The sequence below is a fragment of the Leishmania donovani genome, chromosome 9, assembly GCF_000227135.1.
Source record: "Leishmania donovani BPK282A1 complete genome, chromosome 9".
Lineage (NCBI taxonomy): Eukaryota > Euglenozoa > Kinetoplastea > Trypanosomatida > Trypanosomatidae > Leishmania > Leishmania donovani.
This window is the reverse complement of record NC_018236.1, coordinates 100,614-115,211: the sequence shown is the minus strand read 5'-3', so window position 1 is coordinate 115,211 and position 14,598 is coordinate 100,614. Positions and strand designations below refer to the sequence as shown.

The window sequence follows — 14,598 nt, the reverse complement described above, 5'->3', positions numbered from 1 at the left end:
AGGGATGAAGACGAAGCCGCCTGCGCGCATAGAGAGGAGAGAGGAGGAGTCGGTAGGGGGTATCCATGAGCTGTCGTGGCCGTATGCGTATGCGTGCATGCGTGTGTATCGAGAGGAGGAGGGAGAAGCATACCTCTCTGTGCGTGCAGACGGCGAGGGTACACACCAGAGAGATGACGACCAGGCACGACCGTTGCAACGGGAGACAGCGCAGGCGGCAGGACTGGATGGCAAGCGACCACCTCCTGTGCTTGCTTATATATGTGTGTGTGCACGCTTGGACGACATCACCGAGCCACAAAGCATAGAAAGAACAGTGCCAGGATGTGTGCCCCCTCCCCCCATGTGCTGCGACGCCTACGAGCCTGCCACCAGGAGACGGCACCCACGCCAACACATACAGTACACACAATACACACACACACACACGCCGACGGCTGTGCTCTGCTTTCTGGAAGTGCAGGAGCGGGGTCCATGGAGGAGGATGAGAGAGCCCCTGCATCCATCCTCCGTTTGACATGCCGCCGTGATCGTTTCCGTACGCCCCAGCGGATCAGCGTGCCCTCACGAGTACCGTGCATCCGTCTGTTTCCTTCCGCTTCTCTCTGATCAGTTGATGGTGGCGTCGCGCGTGAGGTCGCGGCGGCAGGTGGGACAGCTCTGCGACTCCATCAGCCACCGCTGCACGCAGTTTTGGTGGTAGCAGTGACCGCAAGGAAGCGAGAGGAGGCAGGAGCCGGGCTTGACACCGCGCACGGCCCCACGCTCGGCTCCTTCGTCGGCTGGCATCGTATCGCTCATCACTGCTGCGGCGCTGTCCCTTTCCTGGCTTGCCCCCTCCTCCGCCGCATGCGGCAGTTGCAGAGGTGCCGATGGCAGCGCTGTCGTCTCTCTCGTCTCCGTCGTTCTGGTCTTCGACACGCGGCCCTCTAGACAAATCGCACATACGCTCTCCGTGTCGTCGAGCGGCACCGGCGTGCAGAGAAGCTGCGGCTGTGAGGAGTAGAGGGGAAGACCAAGGCTGTGGCTGTTCCCCGATGCTGTGACGGCCGTGGCGCATCCACTGCCATGACCGCTGGTGCCACCACCTCCATAGACGAGCACATTCCGGTACGTCTGTCCCGCCGACGTCCACGTAGCACCACGGCTGCCGCTTGTGCGCTGCGAATCGAGTGCTGCCGATGACGCCGGCGACGTGGCCAGCGGCGCCGCGATGGAGGCAGTCGACGAGCAGCCATCCAAGATGGACGCCCCCGTGCCCCGAACGCCGCAGCCAACAAAGAAGTTCTGGCTGCACGGGTCAGGTATGGCGACGCCGACGCTACTCGCCGGCGGGGTCGTCACGCCGCCCGTCAAGGAGTGCCAGCCCATCTCCGGGGCTGCGAGGAAGACTTTCATGGGCACCGCCGGTGTGCATGGGACCGACCAGTGCGCCGGGTTCTGAACTGGCTGCGCCGTGGGGAAGGCGGGGTTCCGCTGCAGCGGTGGCGTCGCCGACGCTCGCGGGCCAGCAGAGGCTTGGCCTGGCTGCTCAAGTGCGGCCATCTTCGGCACGGAGGGCGTGTAGGGTACGGCGCTCGCGGCGGAGAGCCTTCGGTCGAACGTCGGAGGTGCCGACGCGGCTGCCACACCGGAGATGAAAGTCCCAGAGTCACTGGCGCTGACGGCTGCGTTGGCGGGTGATTGGCACGGGCTGGTCGCAAGGAAAGAGGGAGAGGCGGAGGGGATGGCCGGCTGCACCGCGATGGGGACAAAGGCAACGGTGCTCAGAATACTGCACACGCTCGTGCTGTTGGGATTGCTGTACGCAATGGTTCCGTTACCGGTGCTTCTGAGGCGCATGCAAGGCGGCGGTGATGGCGGTGTGGCCGTAGCCGGCGCTGCAGGCGAGGGCGCAAGCTGGCTTGAGGTGAATGCGGCTGCCATTGCTGCTGCAGCCGCGGCAGTGGTGGTGGAGCTTCCTCGTCTGCTCTTGCCGGCGTTGGGCTTCACACCGACCGTGCTGATGAACGGGTTCGTTGCCGAGCTACAGCGACGTTGCGGTGGTGATGGTGCGACGCGAGGCGTCGATGACGGCGTGCCACGGCCGCTCCTCGGGGGCAGAGGTGCTGAAATCAGCAGCTTTTCTTGCAGCGACAGCTGCACGGGCGCAGTCGTCGGCGACATCGGCGACGCAGTGACGGTGGTGGTGGAAAGAGGCGTCTGCGGCTGCCCTGGCGCCTGATGAAGAGTTTCGTGCTTGGCGGCCATCGAAGGCGGTCCACTGTTCACTTGCTCGCGCGATGCTGCCCTTGACGGGATCGATGGGGCTGTTGCTGGTGCCGGTGCTGTGGGCTCCATGACGCTCGTAAGAGGGTAGAGGGCACACACGCCTTCTGCAAAGGAAGGGAAGGGCGGCGCGTAGTGGTGCACAGGTCCCGGTTGCGACGCTGCGCCGCCGACGCCCAGTGTGCTGAGGCCGCTGGGATCACACGCAAGCGTCGATACCCACGCCAACGATGCGTCACACGCTGGGAGCGGCTGTTGGTGGTGCGCTTGTACTTGTGGGTAGGGCGGGGTCGTCGAGCAGCGTTGGTCCCTGTCCGAGCGGGCGTCGGAGCGGCTTCTGCGCCAACTACCGCTACCCGTTCTGTTGGCTGTGGCCGTCGCCGACGTTGCTTCCTCGGCATTGGACTGGTGCGCCGAGGTGGTGTTCATCATGAACGAGTTCTCCGGCGTGCCCTGCGACAGGCGCGTCGTTGCGGTGGAGGAGGAGGAGGTGAGAGGGCCAAGCGCTGAGTCTTCGTCGGCGCTGCGGGAGGCGGGTGCGGCGTGAGCGTGTGTGGTACCTGACGGGTCGCTGTCACGACTGCCGCCACCGATGCGCAGCGCGACGGACGGAGTCGGAGGTGAGGGCCAGTCGAACAAATTGATGACCGAACAGCTTCTACTGCCAACGCGGTCCGCGCGGGCGTCCGGGCAGCCATCGTTAGTCGTCTGCAATGTCGTGCTGCCGTTGTGCAGCGGCGATCTAGGGAAAGAGCTGAGACCCAGAAGCGGCGCCATGCGCATCTGTATAGACGCTTGCGGAGACAACGCCGCTGCGGTGCTGGCGACGAACGGGCTCAGCTGCGGCGGCACCGTACCGACAGCAGCAGGTAAGAGTACAGTGGACGGTGTGAGGCACTGCTGCGGTGTAGACGGCGGGAGTTGGCTCGTCGCCTCGAGCTCCCTGAACTCCCTGGCCAAGGATTTCATGAGTGGCGGACGACCACACCCCTACGGTGCAGCTGAACCCCCTCCCCTGCACAAAGCCTGCCACACACACACACACACGCACACGCACACGCACAGACGTACAAACGGAGAGACTTGTTGCCAGCGGCTAATGTGGAGCCCCTCCGTCTCCTCTCACTCTTCGAACTCGAGGAGGAGGGGGAAGGGTGAAAGGGTGGTGTGCTCGGAGGGCAGCAGGCGAACAAGGCACAGATATATATTTATGTATAGTGCTACGAAGTGCAACTTGTGTGGTTACGTGTACTCCGCCCTCCCCCCGCGTGCAGGGGTTTCGTGTGTGTGTGTGTTTGGGGGGGGGGGTCTACGCGTAGGGCACAAAACGACTGCTGCCTCGATGCGTACCGCAACGCTCTCAGTGACAGAAATTCTCCACATCATACACAACCGATAACGGACCCGCACCATGTTGTATGCCAGTTGCGCGTGTGTACGTTGGCGTGAATGGCGGGCGGAGGAAGAGGAGGAGAAGAGGAGGGGGCGAGAGTGTCCACACACACGCATGTACAGACCAAAGGTAAAGGAGAATCAAGGGGGGGGGAGGACCCAGGGAGAGGGAGGGAGGGTGCGAGGAGCGGCCTCTCGTCGCCGTGTCGGTTCGCACCTCGCCTGTTCGTCCTCCCCCCTTCACCCCGCTTTCGCGTGCGCTTCGCTCTTGCACGCGCACGTGGGTGTGTCTTATAATGCTAACAAAGGCACGCCGCGCTTGCCTGGATTTGGAGTAGCGGCTGCACTAGCGGTCGTACCCCCTTCTCAGCGTCGCTGGCGCGACGGCAACACGTTCTCCACACGCGTGACATGCACGGCGGCGTGGCAAGTCTGCGGCATCACATCCTCAACATCCTCCTCTGTGCGTCTGCGACGCCTCTTTCGCCTGTCGTCATTGGAAGCGTCGGCTGCCACCGTCGCGGAACCGTCATCAGCGACCAGTTGCGACACCGGCACCTCCACCGTAGCCTCTGTAACACACGCACACGAGGCTCGCAGCACGTGTGCCGCGCCAGCGTCCCCGTAGACGGAGCGAGAGAGATGCACGGCGCACCGCAGCACGCCGCTGCGCCGCCGGGTCGCCCTCATGCGCTGCCGTCGCCGCTGCTGCTGCTGTTTTGATCGCTTGACCCCGGTTGTAATGGTACTTGCCAGAGGGGAGGCCGACGGTGAATCACCCTCAACGATCCCTCCCGCTTGGGCTGCCGCCGTTGCCCCAAGCGCGGCATCGTCGATGTCCTGCCACACGGCACTGATCAGAGTCAAGGCATCGGAGCCGGCGTAGCGCACCCCACCAAGCAGTTGCCAGTACGCACGTATGCTGCGCAACACCGCCTTCGCGTATACCTCCGCGGTGGCCGAAGTCTTCCAGATGAACCGCTCTCGCGGAGAGGTCGAGAGGCTAGTCCCCCCCTCACGCCCGCGCTGCGGCCCTTCCCTTGCGGGCTGCTGCGCGGCCCGCAAGGCGACATGGAGCACGAGAATACAAGGACGCTCGCGCTTCGCGCCAACGCGCACCATGCTGATGCAATGGGTTTCACTACTGTCCTTCGCTGGCACGTCGGCCCTCAACACTTAAGAATCCTGAAAAGAAAGAAAGAGGAGGGAAAGGCTGGTGGTGGTGGTGAGGTGGGGGCGTGATGTAGAAAGATGAGGAGAGAGCGTCAGTAGATCATGAGCAGGCGAGTTACAGCACAGCTGCAGATGCCTTTGTGGGTTCGCTGCTGCACCACATGATCACCTTCACAAGACCAGGGGTGAACGCCCAACACCCAGCACGCGGATGCGCAGAGCCGGCACTCGGCACAGCGCATGTGCGCATCTTCACTTGCCCCCTCCTATCCCCCTCTCTCTACGAGACCAAATCGGCGAGGAGCGGTGTAGAGCAGCACTATTCACGGAGAAAGGGACAGAGACGGAGAGACAGGCGGGCGCGGAGGCGGCGGTGAGGGGGCGGTGGCAGGATAGGATTCTCTGCTGCTGTCCTTCTCCGCTTGCGATGAGGGGCTGCGAGTGTGTGTGTGTGTGTGTGTGTGTGCGTGCGTGAGAGAGAGAGAGGCGACTCGGGAAGGGGCTCTGCATCCGTCTTCGGTGGAAACGCTGCCGAAGGGCGCTCTGCGAATAAAGTGCACAGAGAGAGGGGGCGGGGGGGGCGAGCGCCCTTCGGCATGCCCCACTGACTCGTCCACACAGACGCACGCAAACGCAGCAAGATGGGGGGGGGAGGCGAGGGGGCCGAACACGAAGTCGAGACGCACACAGACTCGCCTACGCCGCTACATGCCCCGCCGATAAACACACACACACTCGCACACTCGCACACATACATATACACGGAAAATACTGACAACAGTCATCGCATGATCGCCTCCGCCGGGTCGAAACACGAGCGACAGCAGCCGCAGCCGGCGTCGCGAACGGCAACGAGGAGGGGGAGTGGGGCCGGCTATACACTTGTGCAACAAAGAAAGAGTCGGATGAGGAAGATGAAGAAGCGGGGGTAGAGAGATCGGGGAGGGGAGGAGAGGGAGGGAGGGGGGAAGGAAAGCGAGCAGCAGCAGACACACGCACATAGCGGACATAAAATGATGAGGGATGATGAAGGGAGGTGGGGGGAGGAGGAGGTGAGCGAGGGCGGTGTGAGGGTGTGTGGGTGTGCGTGTTAGGTGGGGTGGGGGCGGAGCGAGGCGAGCGACGGAGACGACGCATCAACCACAGCTGCGACGAATCACACCCCGCCGCTGGTTCTTTGCCCCTCTTCCTGTCCACCCGTGCGCGCCGGCTTGTTGTCTTTCGTATTCCTAGTTGCCGTTTAGCCGGAGGTGCTTGTCACGCCGTCGTCAGAGACGGACGTTGCTGTGGCTGCGGTCGCACTAGCAGACCGGATGTGCATCTGCAATCGGTGCTGCTGATCCCACAAGAGAGTCTGCGTCTCCTCATGCCGTTGAAGGAAGCGAGTGGCGCAGCGCGCGGCCAGGTGCTCGAGGATGCCCTGCTGCGGCACACCAAAGGCTGTCATCAGCCGACGGTAGATGTTGTGCAGCTCCGGCGCGGCCAGCGGGCGGAACAGGATTTTGTAGCTGGAGTAGAAGTAGTAGACCAGCACCCGCACAGAGTCGTAGCTCAGGTCGAGCGCGACAGCCTGCCGATCGAACACCGCGCGTAGCAGCAGGTCTGACTGGGTTGAGATTGCAGGGCGCAGTAGCAGGTCGCTGAAATTGTCCAGCGCCGGCCCGCTACCCTGCAGCGCAGCGTTACCTTCGCTGTTGCCTGGCCTACAGGCCGCCGGTGTGCCGCCGACGGCGCCTCGGCCGCCATTCGAAGCCAGACCAGTGATGCCTCCAGAGAGTGCGTCAACCTTCGCGGCGGCGGCGGCGGTCGTGCCGTGTGCGAGTGGGTTGTCGCCGCAGGTCGGAAAGTTGCTGTGTCGCCCGCCAGTCGACTCACCGGAGATGGGTGTGGTGGAAGCCGAGCCGCCGCCGCCGCACAGTCCGTGCGCTGTTGCATCCACCGTGACCGCCGGCGGGACGACAACAAGTGGATTGGTAAGGAGCAGGTCGTGGTGGCGCACACTGCTTGTTGCAGGGATGCCGCTGCAGCTGTCCCTGAAGCCGATGCTGTTGCTCCCACTCGCGGTCGCGCCTGGTGCGGTGTGGGCGTTGTCCTGCCCGCGCCGTGGCCGGACAGTGCCGGTCGCTGCGGTGACCGATACCTCCGGTGAAACGGGCTGCAGGAGTGGCGTCGGCGGCTCCCCCGGCGACGTTTCCTCTTTTTCAGACCCCACGCTCGCCGCGCTCGAGGACGATCTCGACGACCCCGAAACGACATTGGCTGCTGCGAGATCCCGAGGCGGACGGCAACCCATGCGCCGCTGCGGCACCGCGCGCGACAGCGTCGACGCCGATTCCGACACGTCCGCGCCTGCGACGACCAGTGCGTTGTCAGGCGTGGAGGCTGGCACGACGATGGCGGTGGGCACGCCGCTCACCCCCGCCACACCATCCTTGCGAGCGCCCCTTCTTGCAGCGCCAGAAGCCACCTGGCCCCCACCGCTGCTGTTCACGACGGAGATGGGGTTGCTGTCATTGCCACTGCCAGAGGTGGCGCCCTCGCTATACGCGGAGGCCTCGCGCGCGAAGAAGCTGCTGTCCAAGTCACTGCTATCGTACCCCGTCCGCGGGTAGGAGGTGAGCAGCCGGTCGCACCGCGTGTAGCCGGTGCTGCCCAGATCCGCCTCCTTGTCAGCAACGTACCGCAGCTGCGCTTGACGTGAACGACGCAACTGATCCGCCGCGAAGGCCTCCGCCTCCTTCAGAGAATGGTTCGAAGTATCCGTGACGACGTAGAGGTCCTGGCGCGTCGTGACACCGCGCAGGAACACCGAATCGAACAGCTTGCTCTTTACATGTGGCATGCACGTCGTGCTCGGCAGCGCCGCCTGCGACACAGTGACCACGTTCGGACCAGCAAACACCCACATGCGGCCCCCGTACACGACGTCGGGACCCTCGTAGCGGAGGCCACCACCGATCGCTTCCATGCGCACGGCGGCGTCGGTGCACCAGTGCACGGCGTAGCACAGCAGAAGACTGCCTTCGTCGCCGAGCAGGCGGCGCAGCGGTTCGTCGATTGGGAAGCTGTAGAGCTCCTCGATGGTGCTGAAGGCCATCTGCACAGCGGCGGCGACGCTGCGCGTGACGTACGATGTGGTGAGCGGGTGCACCTGCTGGATCTGGTAGGCGTGATAGCGTACCATCTGCCGAGCCAAGACATGGCCAAGACGCTCCGTCACCTCTACCATCTGATCCGACGCAAGGTCCCAGAGCTCCTCGCCGCGGCAGGGGCCGATGGTGAGCATGGCGAAGGGTGCCATCTTGGGCGCGTGCTTCGCGCCGTCGTAAACCCGCGTGCATCGCACAATGACGTACATGAACAGGGCAAACAACAGAGAAACACCGATGACGGACGTGATGACGATCGCGTTGCGCACGCGGGGCGTAAAGCGGTTCACACGCTTCATGCTCTTCAAGGCGATCTTCCATGAGAGCTTCTCCTTGAGGACGTCGCGGGTCGTCGCATCGTCGAGGAATTTCTTCATAAACGGCTTACTGCAGTCTGTCTCGCCCTTGAACATCGATGATGCGAGGATCACCGTGCAGCCATCTGAGCCGTTGATGCTCGCCGTGTAGATGATGTACGCCATTTCCAAGCTGTTCATTTTCTCCGGCAAGCCTTTCTTTCGAATGAGCCCATCCACACTGAAGAAGACGATCGCGAAGCCCCAAAACGTCGAGTTTGTAATCAATGCCGTCGAGGTCGCGTTGTAGATCGGCTGGCGGAGGTCGACCCACCACATGTTATGTGCCTCGCCTGAGCTGCTGTCCCAGCCTCGTATCGGCAAGCCCGGGCTTTTATACGGCCCCGTCAGGGCGAGTAAGCCGTTCTTAATGGTGGTGAAGGGGTCCTCCCGATACGCTGCAGCCGGGTCCGTGTGGTTCTCGCAAGAGCTGTTGAGCAGGTCCCAGTTTTCCATGAACTTCTCATCCTCAGATGGGTAAACCTGCAGTACAACGCCGCCGGGCGCGGTCGCGAAGAGACTGATGTGGGGCGACGAGGAGGACACCAGCTCGGCATAGCCATAGAACTTTGGAAAATACTGGCCAGCCACGCGCTGGGCAGGGGTTTCGTTGAGATTCGGCAGCGACTTCATCAACCCCATGATGTACCCCTCCACCCCGTACACGGCCGAGATGGCTCCAAGGATGGCGTCACGAAAAGTCGTGGCGTAGGCCATCGCCTCCTGCTTCTCCTCTTCCCGGTGCATGCGCTCGAGTTCGTTATCCTGGCGTTGCAGGACAAGGATTGGCGTGAGAATGGTGACCAGGATAAGCAACAGAGAGACCCAGACGGCTAGAATCGTGAAGTAAACGCGGTATCGCTTCGCGTGGCGTTTGCTGCTCTGCTCATCCTCGGCAGAGTTGCCGGTGGGTATATGGAATATCTTCTTCATCCTTTGTGCGTGTGTGTACGCGTGGGTGTGGATGTGTGCCCCTGTGCGCACCGCTAAGCGGCAAGGAGACCTGAAAACGAAAAACAAGCGGAAAAGAAGATGCAGACAGCAGAAGACCCAACGACAACACGGTGGCACTCACACACGCACGTGCTGGCTGACAACAGAGCGAGAGGGAAGGGGGACAGCGACCACCACGGGAGCAATCACAACCACGCCAATGTATGTATGCGTGCTTGTTGTGGATGCCAAGTGTGTGTGTGTGTGTGTGTGTGTGTGTGGTATGCAAGGACACGATTAAAGCTTAAGCGAGGCTAAGAATAGGGAAAGAGGGGTGGGCGGATGAGTACATCGTACGCGACTTGCTCGCTTCCGTCACGTATGTGATGCGTTTGCATGTATGAAGAGAGGCAGGTCGGAGAGCGCACGTATAAGAAAGAGAGGGGAGGGGAGGTGGGGCAGAGAAAGGTAAGGGAGAGGAGACGGCGTGCTTCGCACAGGACGCATCAAGGCGTCTGGCGCTCTCGCCACCGCCGTGTCGCGTTCCTCCTCTCCACAGAACGGCAGAGAAGTCGGCGTGAGAGGGGCGGCAGCGGTGGAGGGAGAGAGGGCTGCGATGGCGGTGCTGCGTGCGGGTAAGTAGGAAGAGAAAGCGCAAAGCCATCATGCTCACCCCCGCACACGCGTTGGCATCGGGCGGCGCCTTAGGGTGTCGGTGTGTCGTCGTTGTCTTGCTGATATCATCCATTATGATGACGAGCGTCGTACTCATGATGCTGGCGCGCGCCATCTGCGCCATCACAACCCGTCATGCCTTCTGAAGGCTGCCGGATATGCTTTCCCACAAGCACAGACCCCAACCATAGCCCATACGGAGGTAAGCGGCGAAGGCTCACATAATCATGCATTTTACGGAAAGAAGGGGAAGAGGAGTGGAGCAACGGAGATTGCAAGTGCTGACGGCAGAGGCGATGTCTCAAGGAGATTTCCATGCGCAGTCCAGCCAGTGGAAGCCGAGAGAGAGTGAAAGGGGCTTAGGCTGCGGGAGGGAGAGGGAGGGCAGAGGACAATCGCACGATTTTTAGCCATGACGTTGCTGAGGACCAATCGAACACACACATATCCATATACTGACGAGCCAACCGCCTCGTTTTCCCACAGCAACGCGAGCACTGCCATTCCCTCTCCCGAGCGTCGCTGCCACGTCGCACCTAGTTCCATCCCTCATCGACGTCTGGCAGGAGGAGCTCGGATTTCATTCGCGTACACGCAGACAGCAATGGGATCATCAAACCACAGCCACCGAACATACACACACACACAGAGCAGAGAAGACGCAGCGATCAACGAGAGGCACGAAAGGAAACGGGAACGCCAAGCGAATACACATTTATGTGCATGCGTTTTGGAAAGCGAGTTGGAAAGCGAGAGAGAAGGCGATGATGACAAGGGAGGCACGTTTGTGGTTCTTCTGCGTGCACACACAAGCGCCTGTAATCTGTCTGTGCGGACATCAGTCAGCGCGCGCACACACACACACACACGCACCTATATATACATGTACACAGACACGCACACATACAGCGAGTCACCAGCCACGCTCTAAACCAACTATAAGAAAACGAAAACCACGCCGATGTAGACTCGGCACGCACACACGCACACACACACATATATATATATACAGGAAGATGACATAGGACATCACTCGAGACAATTCGTGTCAAGCAAACAAAATGAAACGTGTACCGACGCCCTCATATAAATATATATATATACACACACCTTCACCACACCGTATGCACCCCATCATACGTACACAAGCATCGCAGGAAAGTAAGGGGAGGGGGTGGGAGAGGCGCTGAACAGGCTTTCACGCACAGTGCATGTCTCTGCACATCTGCTTTACCAACACACAGACATCCAAGCACGAACCCCACCCAAGACCCATCCATTGCTACTCAGCGACAGTTCTTCACATCGGAGAGAAGCCTCGTGAAACCAGCAAGACACCCCGGTGGAAAGGCGAAGGTTCCTAGGAAGCGAATGCCCCACATACTGGCCCTCCTCACGTCTTGCTGCCTCTAGCGGCCTAACGGGTTGCCCTTCCGAGCTTCGCGTAGGCGTTCAGCGTTAGCGGTGTTTCACGGGGGGCGGCACGAAGGTGAGGATGTTGCGGTGCGAACTGAAGTGATTTCAACCGCTGCTGCACATGACGAATGACGCAGCGCGCGGCCAGGTGCTCGAGGATGCCCTGCTGCGGCACACCAAAGGCTGTCACCAGGCGGCGGAAGATGTTGTGGCGCTCCGGCGCGGCCAGCGGGCGGAACAGGATCTTGTAGCTGGAGTAGAAGTAGTAGACCAGCACCCGCACCTCGGCGTAGCGCACATCGAGGGTGATGGACTGGTAGTCAAAGGCGACGCGCAGGGCAACGTCGAGCGCGCGTGGGATCAGCGGCTGCAGCAGCGCGCGTGTGACGGCGTCCCCCTGAAAGGCGAGGGAGCTCAGCTGCACTGCCGTGGTGGCGCCGTTGGAGACGCCAATGTCGAAGGAGCTGGACGCGTGCGACAGCGGCGGCGCCACCGACGGCGATGACGCGGAGAGTAATTCGTTGCCTTCGTTCTCGGTTGGCGCGTCGGACCTTGCACTCGTGTGTGCGGCAGTGGCCATCTCAGCGTTATTGGCAGAGCTGCCATCAGCGGCAGACGAGGGCGACACTGGCAGCACGGCACGCTCACCAGCAGGCAAGTCCATGGCGGGGATCGCCGCAGAGTCGCTAGGGCAAGATGCAGAGGAGACGGAGTCGGCGTCGTGCGTCGCTGCAGCCTCGGCGGCCATCAGTGCGGGGCGGCGCGTGTCGAGCAGCGTGAAGAGCTGCTGCGGTGGCAGTGACTGCGTGTCTTCGGTGTCGCTGCTACTTTCCAGGGGCGCCGCCGTCGAGGAGACGGCTCTGCCGCGCCGCACACCGGCGGTCGCCTGCACGGTGGTGGGCGGCGAGTGCGGCACGTAGATAGTGGCGCTCTTGCCGCCCAGCTCTTTGCCGCCGGTGGCACCGCAGAGGGTCCGTGAGCGCACCACGTTGACAACGCAACGTGGGCGTGTGTCGATGCTGCGCAGGCCGAAGCACGGCAGTGTCTGCACCACCGCCTCGGACGCCGTGACGACGCTGGGCGCGGCAAAGGCCCACATGCGGCCACCAAAGACAACGTCGCAGCCCTCGTAGCGGTACGTGCCTTCCAGCGATTCCACGCGCACGGCGGCGTCGGTGCACCAGTGCACGGCGTAGCACAGCAGCAGGCGGACCTCATCACCGAGCACGGCGCGCAGCGGGCCGTCGATGGGGTGGCGCTGCAGCTCCTCGATGGTGCTGAAGGCCATCTGCACAGCGGCGGCGACGCTGCGCGTGACGTACGATGTGGTGAGCGGGTGCACCTGCTGGATCTGGTAGGCGCGGTGCCGCTCCATTTGCCGCACCAGTACCTGATCGAGCTTCTCCGTCACCTCGGCCATCTGATCCGTGGCAAGATCCCAGAGCTCCTCGCCGCGGCAGGGGCCGATGGTGAGCATGGCGAAGGGTGCCATCTTGGGCGCGTGCGCTGCGGCGTCGTAGGTGGCCGTGCACCACAACACGGCTGCGATGACAGCGGCAAAGATGGCTAGAAGCCCAGATAGTACGGTGGACACGACGATGATGATGTTGGCAGGCGAGAGGTTCGAGCCGTAGTCGCGGCCGCGGATGGTGAGGAGGAACGGGTGATTTGGGGTGATACCGACGCTGGTGCCGAGCCGGACAAAATCTGCGAGCTGCGTCGCCGTCGGCTGTTTGAGAGAGGTCGCAAGGACGGTGATAACGCCGGAGGTCTCATTATGCACGCTGAGAAGGTAGTCGACGTCCCGTTTCTTTGAGAGGCTGGTGAAGGCGAACGGGTTTTTGTCGATAAGGCCGCTTATGTTGACCAGGGTGAACGCAAATCCCCAGAAGGTGCGGATATCGGCCGACTCGTAGCTTGTGCGGTTGTAGATGGGCCGTCGAATAGCGAGCCCCCAGTGACCTCGCAGAACGTCGGAGGTGGAGCGGAAGGGACCTACGTAGACGGCGCGGCCGCTGAGGATGGTCTCAAAAGGCGTCGGCTTGAAGTTCTGCGCGTTGTCGTTAGGGTCGAGGGTGTCGCGTCCGTACTTGGTGGCATTACGCGGAGAGAAAAAGGCGTACACGCCGCCGGGCTGTAAGGCAGTCATGGCGATCATGGTCGTGTTGCGCCGGAGTGTTGCGCCAATGTCGTCGAAGTTGGTGAAGTTTTGGCCTTGGATGCGCTCCAGTGGCGGAGCGGACAAGTTCGGCATAACTAGCATCCGACTCATCACGTAGCCCTCCAAGGCCTGACTGATGGCGAAGGCCTCGACCATGACCACCCTGTACGGTGCCACGGCTTTGTTGGCGAGGGTGTACTCGATGTACCGCATCTCCGCTTCGTAGCTCTTGTCCATGTTGCGCAGCACAATCAGCGGCGAGAAGATGCCGACGAAGATGAGCAGCAGGCATGCAACGAAGGCAACGATGCCAATATAGCGTCGCGTCTGCACCCTCAGAGGAGGCAGGCGGGGGCGAACGACCCGCTGGTGGACAGCATCATCGATCATCATGACGGCGCAAGTCACGATGACGCGTGGGCTGCTGAGAGCGGGGGAGGGGATGAAAATGAGCTACGCGCTGAGGGGGCGCATAAACAAACAAAAACTTAGTGGACACATCCACACACACGTGGGCGGCGAGCTGTGATATCCACACGCGCACGCGTGCCGGTGGCGCGCGCACACACACACGCACACACGAGGGGGAGAAGAGGTGGACGAGGCAAGAGAAAAACAGAAAAGAAGAAGCACACGTAGACAGGCGCACACAGAGACCAGCCGTCACACACAGATGCACTCCGACAGATACAAGCACAGATCAACAGGCACGGATACAGACCTAAAGGAAAGACGCCCCAAGCAGCAACAAAGACATGGAAAACCAAAGAAAACAAAACACACAGATGCGCTCCCTCACTTGCGCTCGGTGTGCGTACACGTGGACGCGTCTGCTGCGTGCGTGCGTGAGGGCAGAAGAAGGCTGACCACACGCACACGCCACCGCCACAACGGAAAAAGAGAGGCGGACGAAGGAAAATACTGGCCAGAAGTTACCCGTCAGACAAACAAGATGCCCCGACCGATGCGGGCACCAAGAAAGACGCAGAGACAGTAGGGGGCCGTAGCAGCACTCGCCGTAGCCGCAGCGAGTAATGCGCGGGCTGCAACAGGCAGAAAGAGCGGAGCAGCTGGA

At 61.9% G+C, this 14,598-nt stretch overlaps 4 protein-coding genes across 4 annotated transcripts; all 4 read right to left on the bottom strand.

Annotated features, from left to right (window-relative positions):
• Positions 1-609: 609 nt before the first annotated feature.
• On the bottom strand, positions 610-3,237 carry LDBPK_090320 (hypothetical protein, conserved; the record flags this gene model as incomplete). The annotated part of the gene is made up of 1 exon (XM_003858663.1): positions 610-3,237. One exon carries the CDS (start codon positions 3,235-3,237, stop codon positions 610-612), a length of 2,628 nt encoding a protein of 875 aa, XP_003858711.1.
• A 789-nt stretch (positions 3,238-4,026) lies between these two features.
• Positions 4,027-4,782, bottom strand: LDBPK_090310 (hypothetical protein, conserved; the record flags this gene model as incomplete). Its single annotated transcript, XM_003858662.1, has 1 exon — positions 4,027-4,782. One exon carries the CDS (start codon positions 4,780-4,782, stop codon positions 4,027-4,029), a length of 756 nt encoding a protein of 251 aa, XP_003858710.1.
• A 1,291-nt stretch (positions 4,783-6,073) lies between these two features.
• Positions 6,074-9,055, bottom strand: LDBPK_090300 (hypothetical protein, conserved; the record flags this gene model as incomplete). The annotated part of the gene is made up of 1 exon (XM_003858661.1): positions 6,074-9,055. The coding sequence occupies one exon, from the start codon at positions 9,053-9,055 to the stop codon at positions 6,074-6,076; it is 2,982 nt and encodes a 993-aa protein (XP_003858709.1).
• Positions 9,056-11,363: 2,308 nt separating this feature from the next.
• On the bottom strand, positions 11,364-13,916 carry LDBPK_090290 (hypothetical protein, conserved; the record flags this gene model as incomplete). The annotated part of the gene is made up of 1 exon (XM_003858660.1): positions 11,364-13,916. The coding sequence occupies one exon, from the start codon at positions 13,914-13,916 to the stop codon at positions 11,364-11,366; it is 2,553 nt and encodes an 850-aa protein (XP_003858708.1).
• Positions 13,917-14,598: the final 682 nt, after the last annotated feature.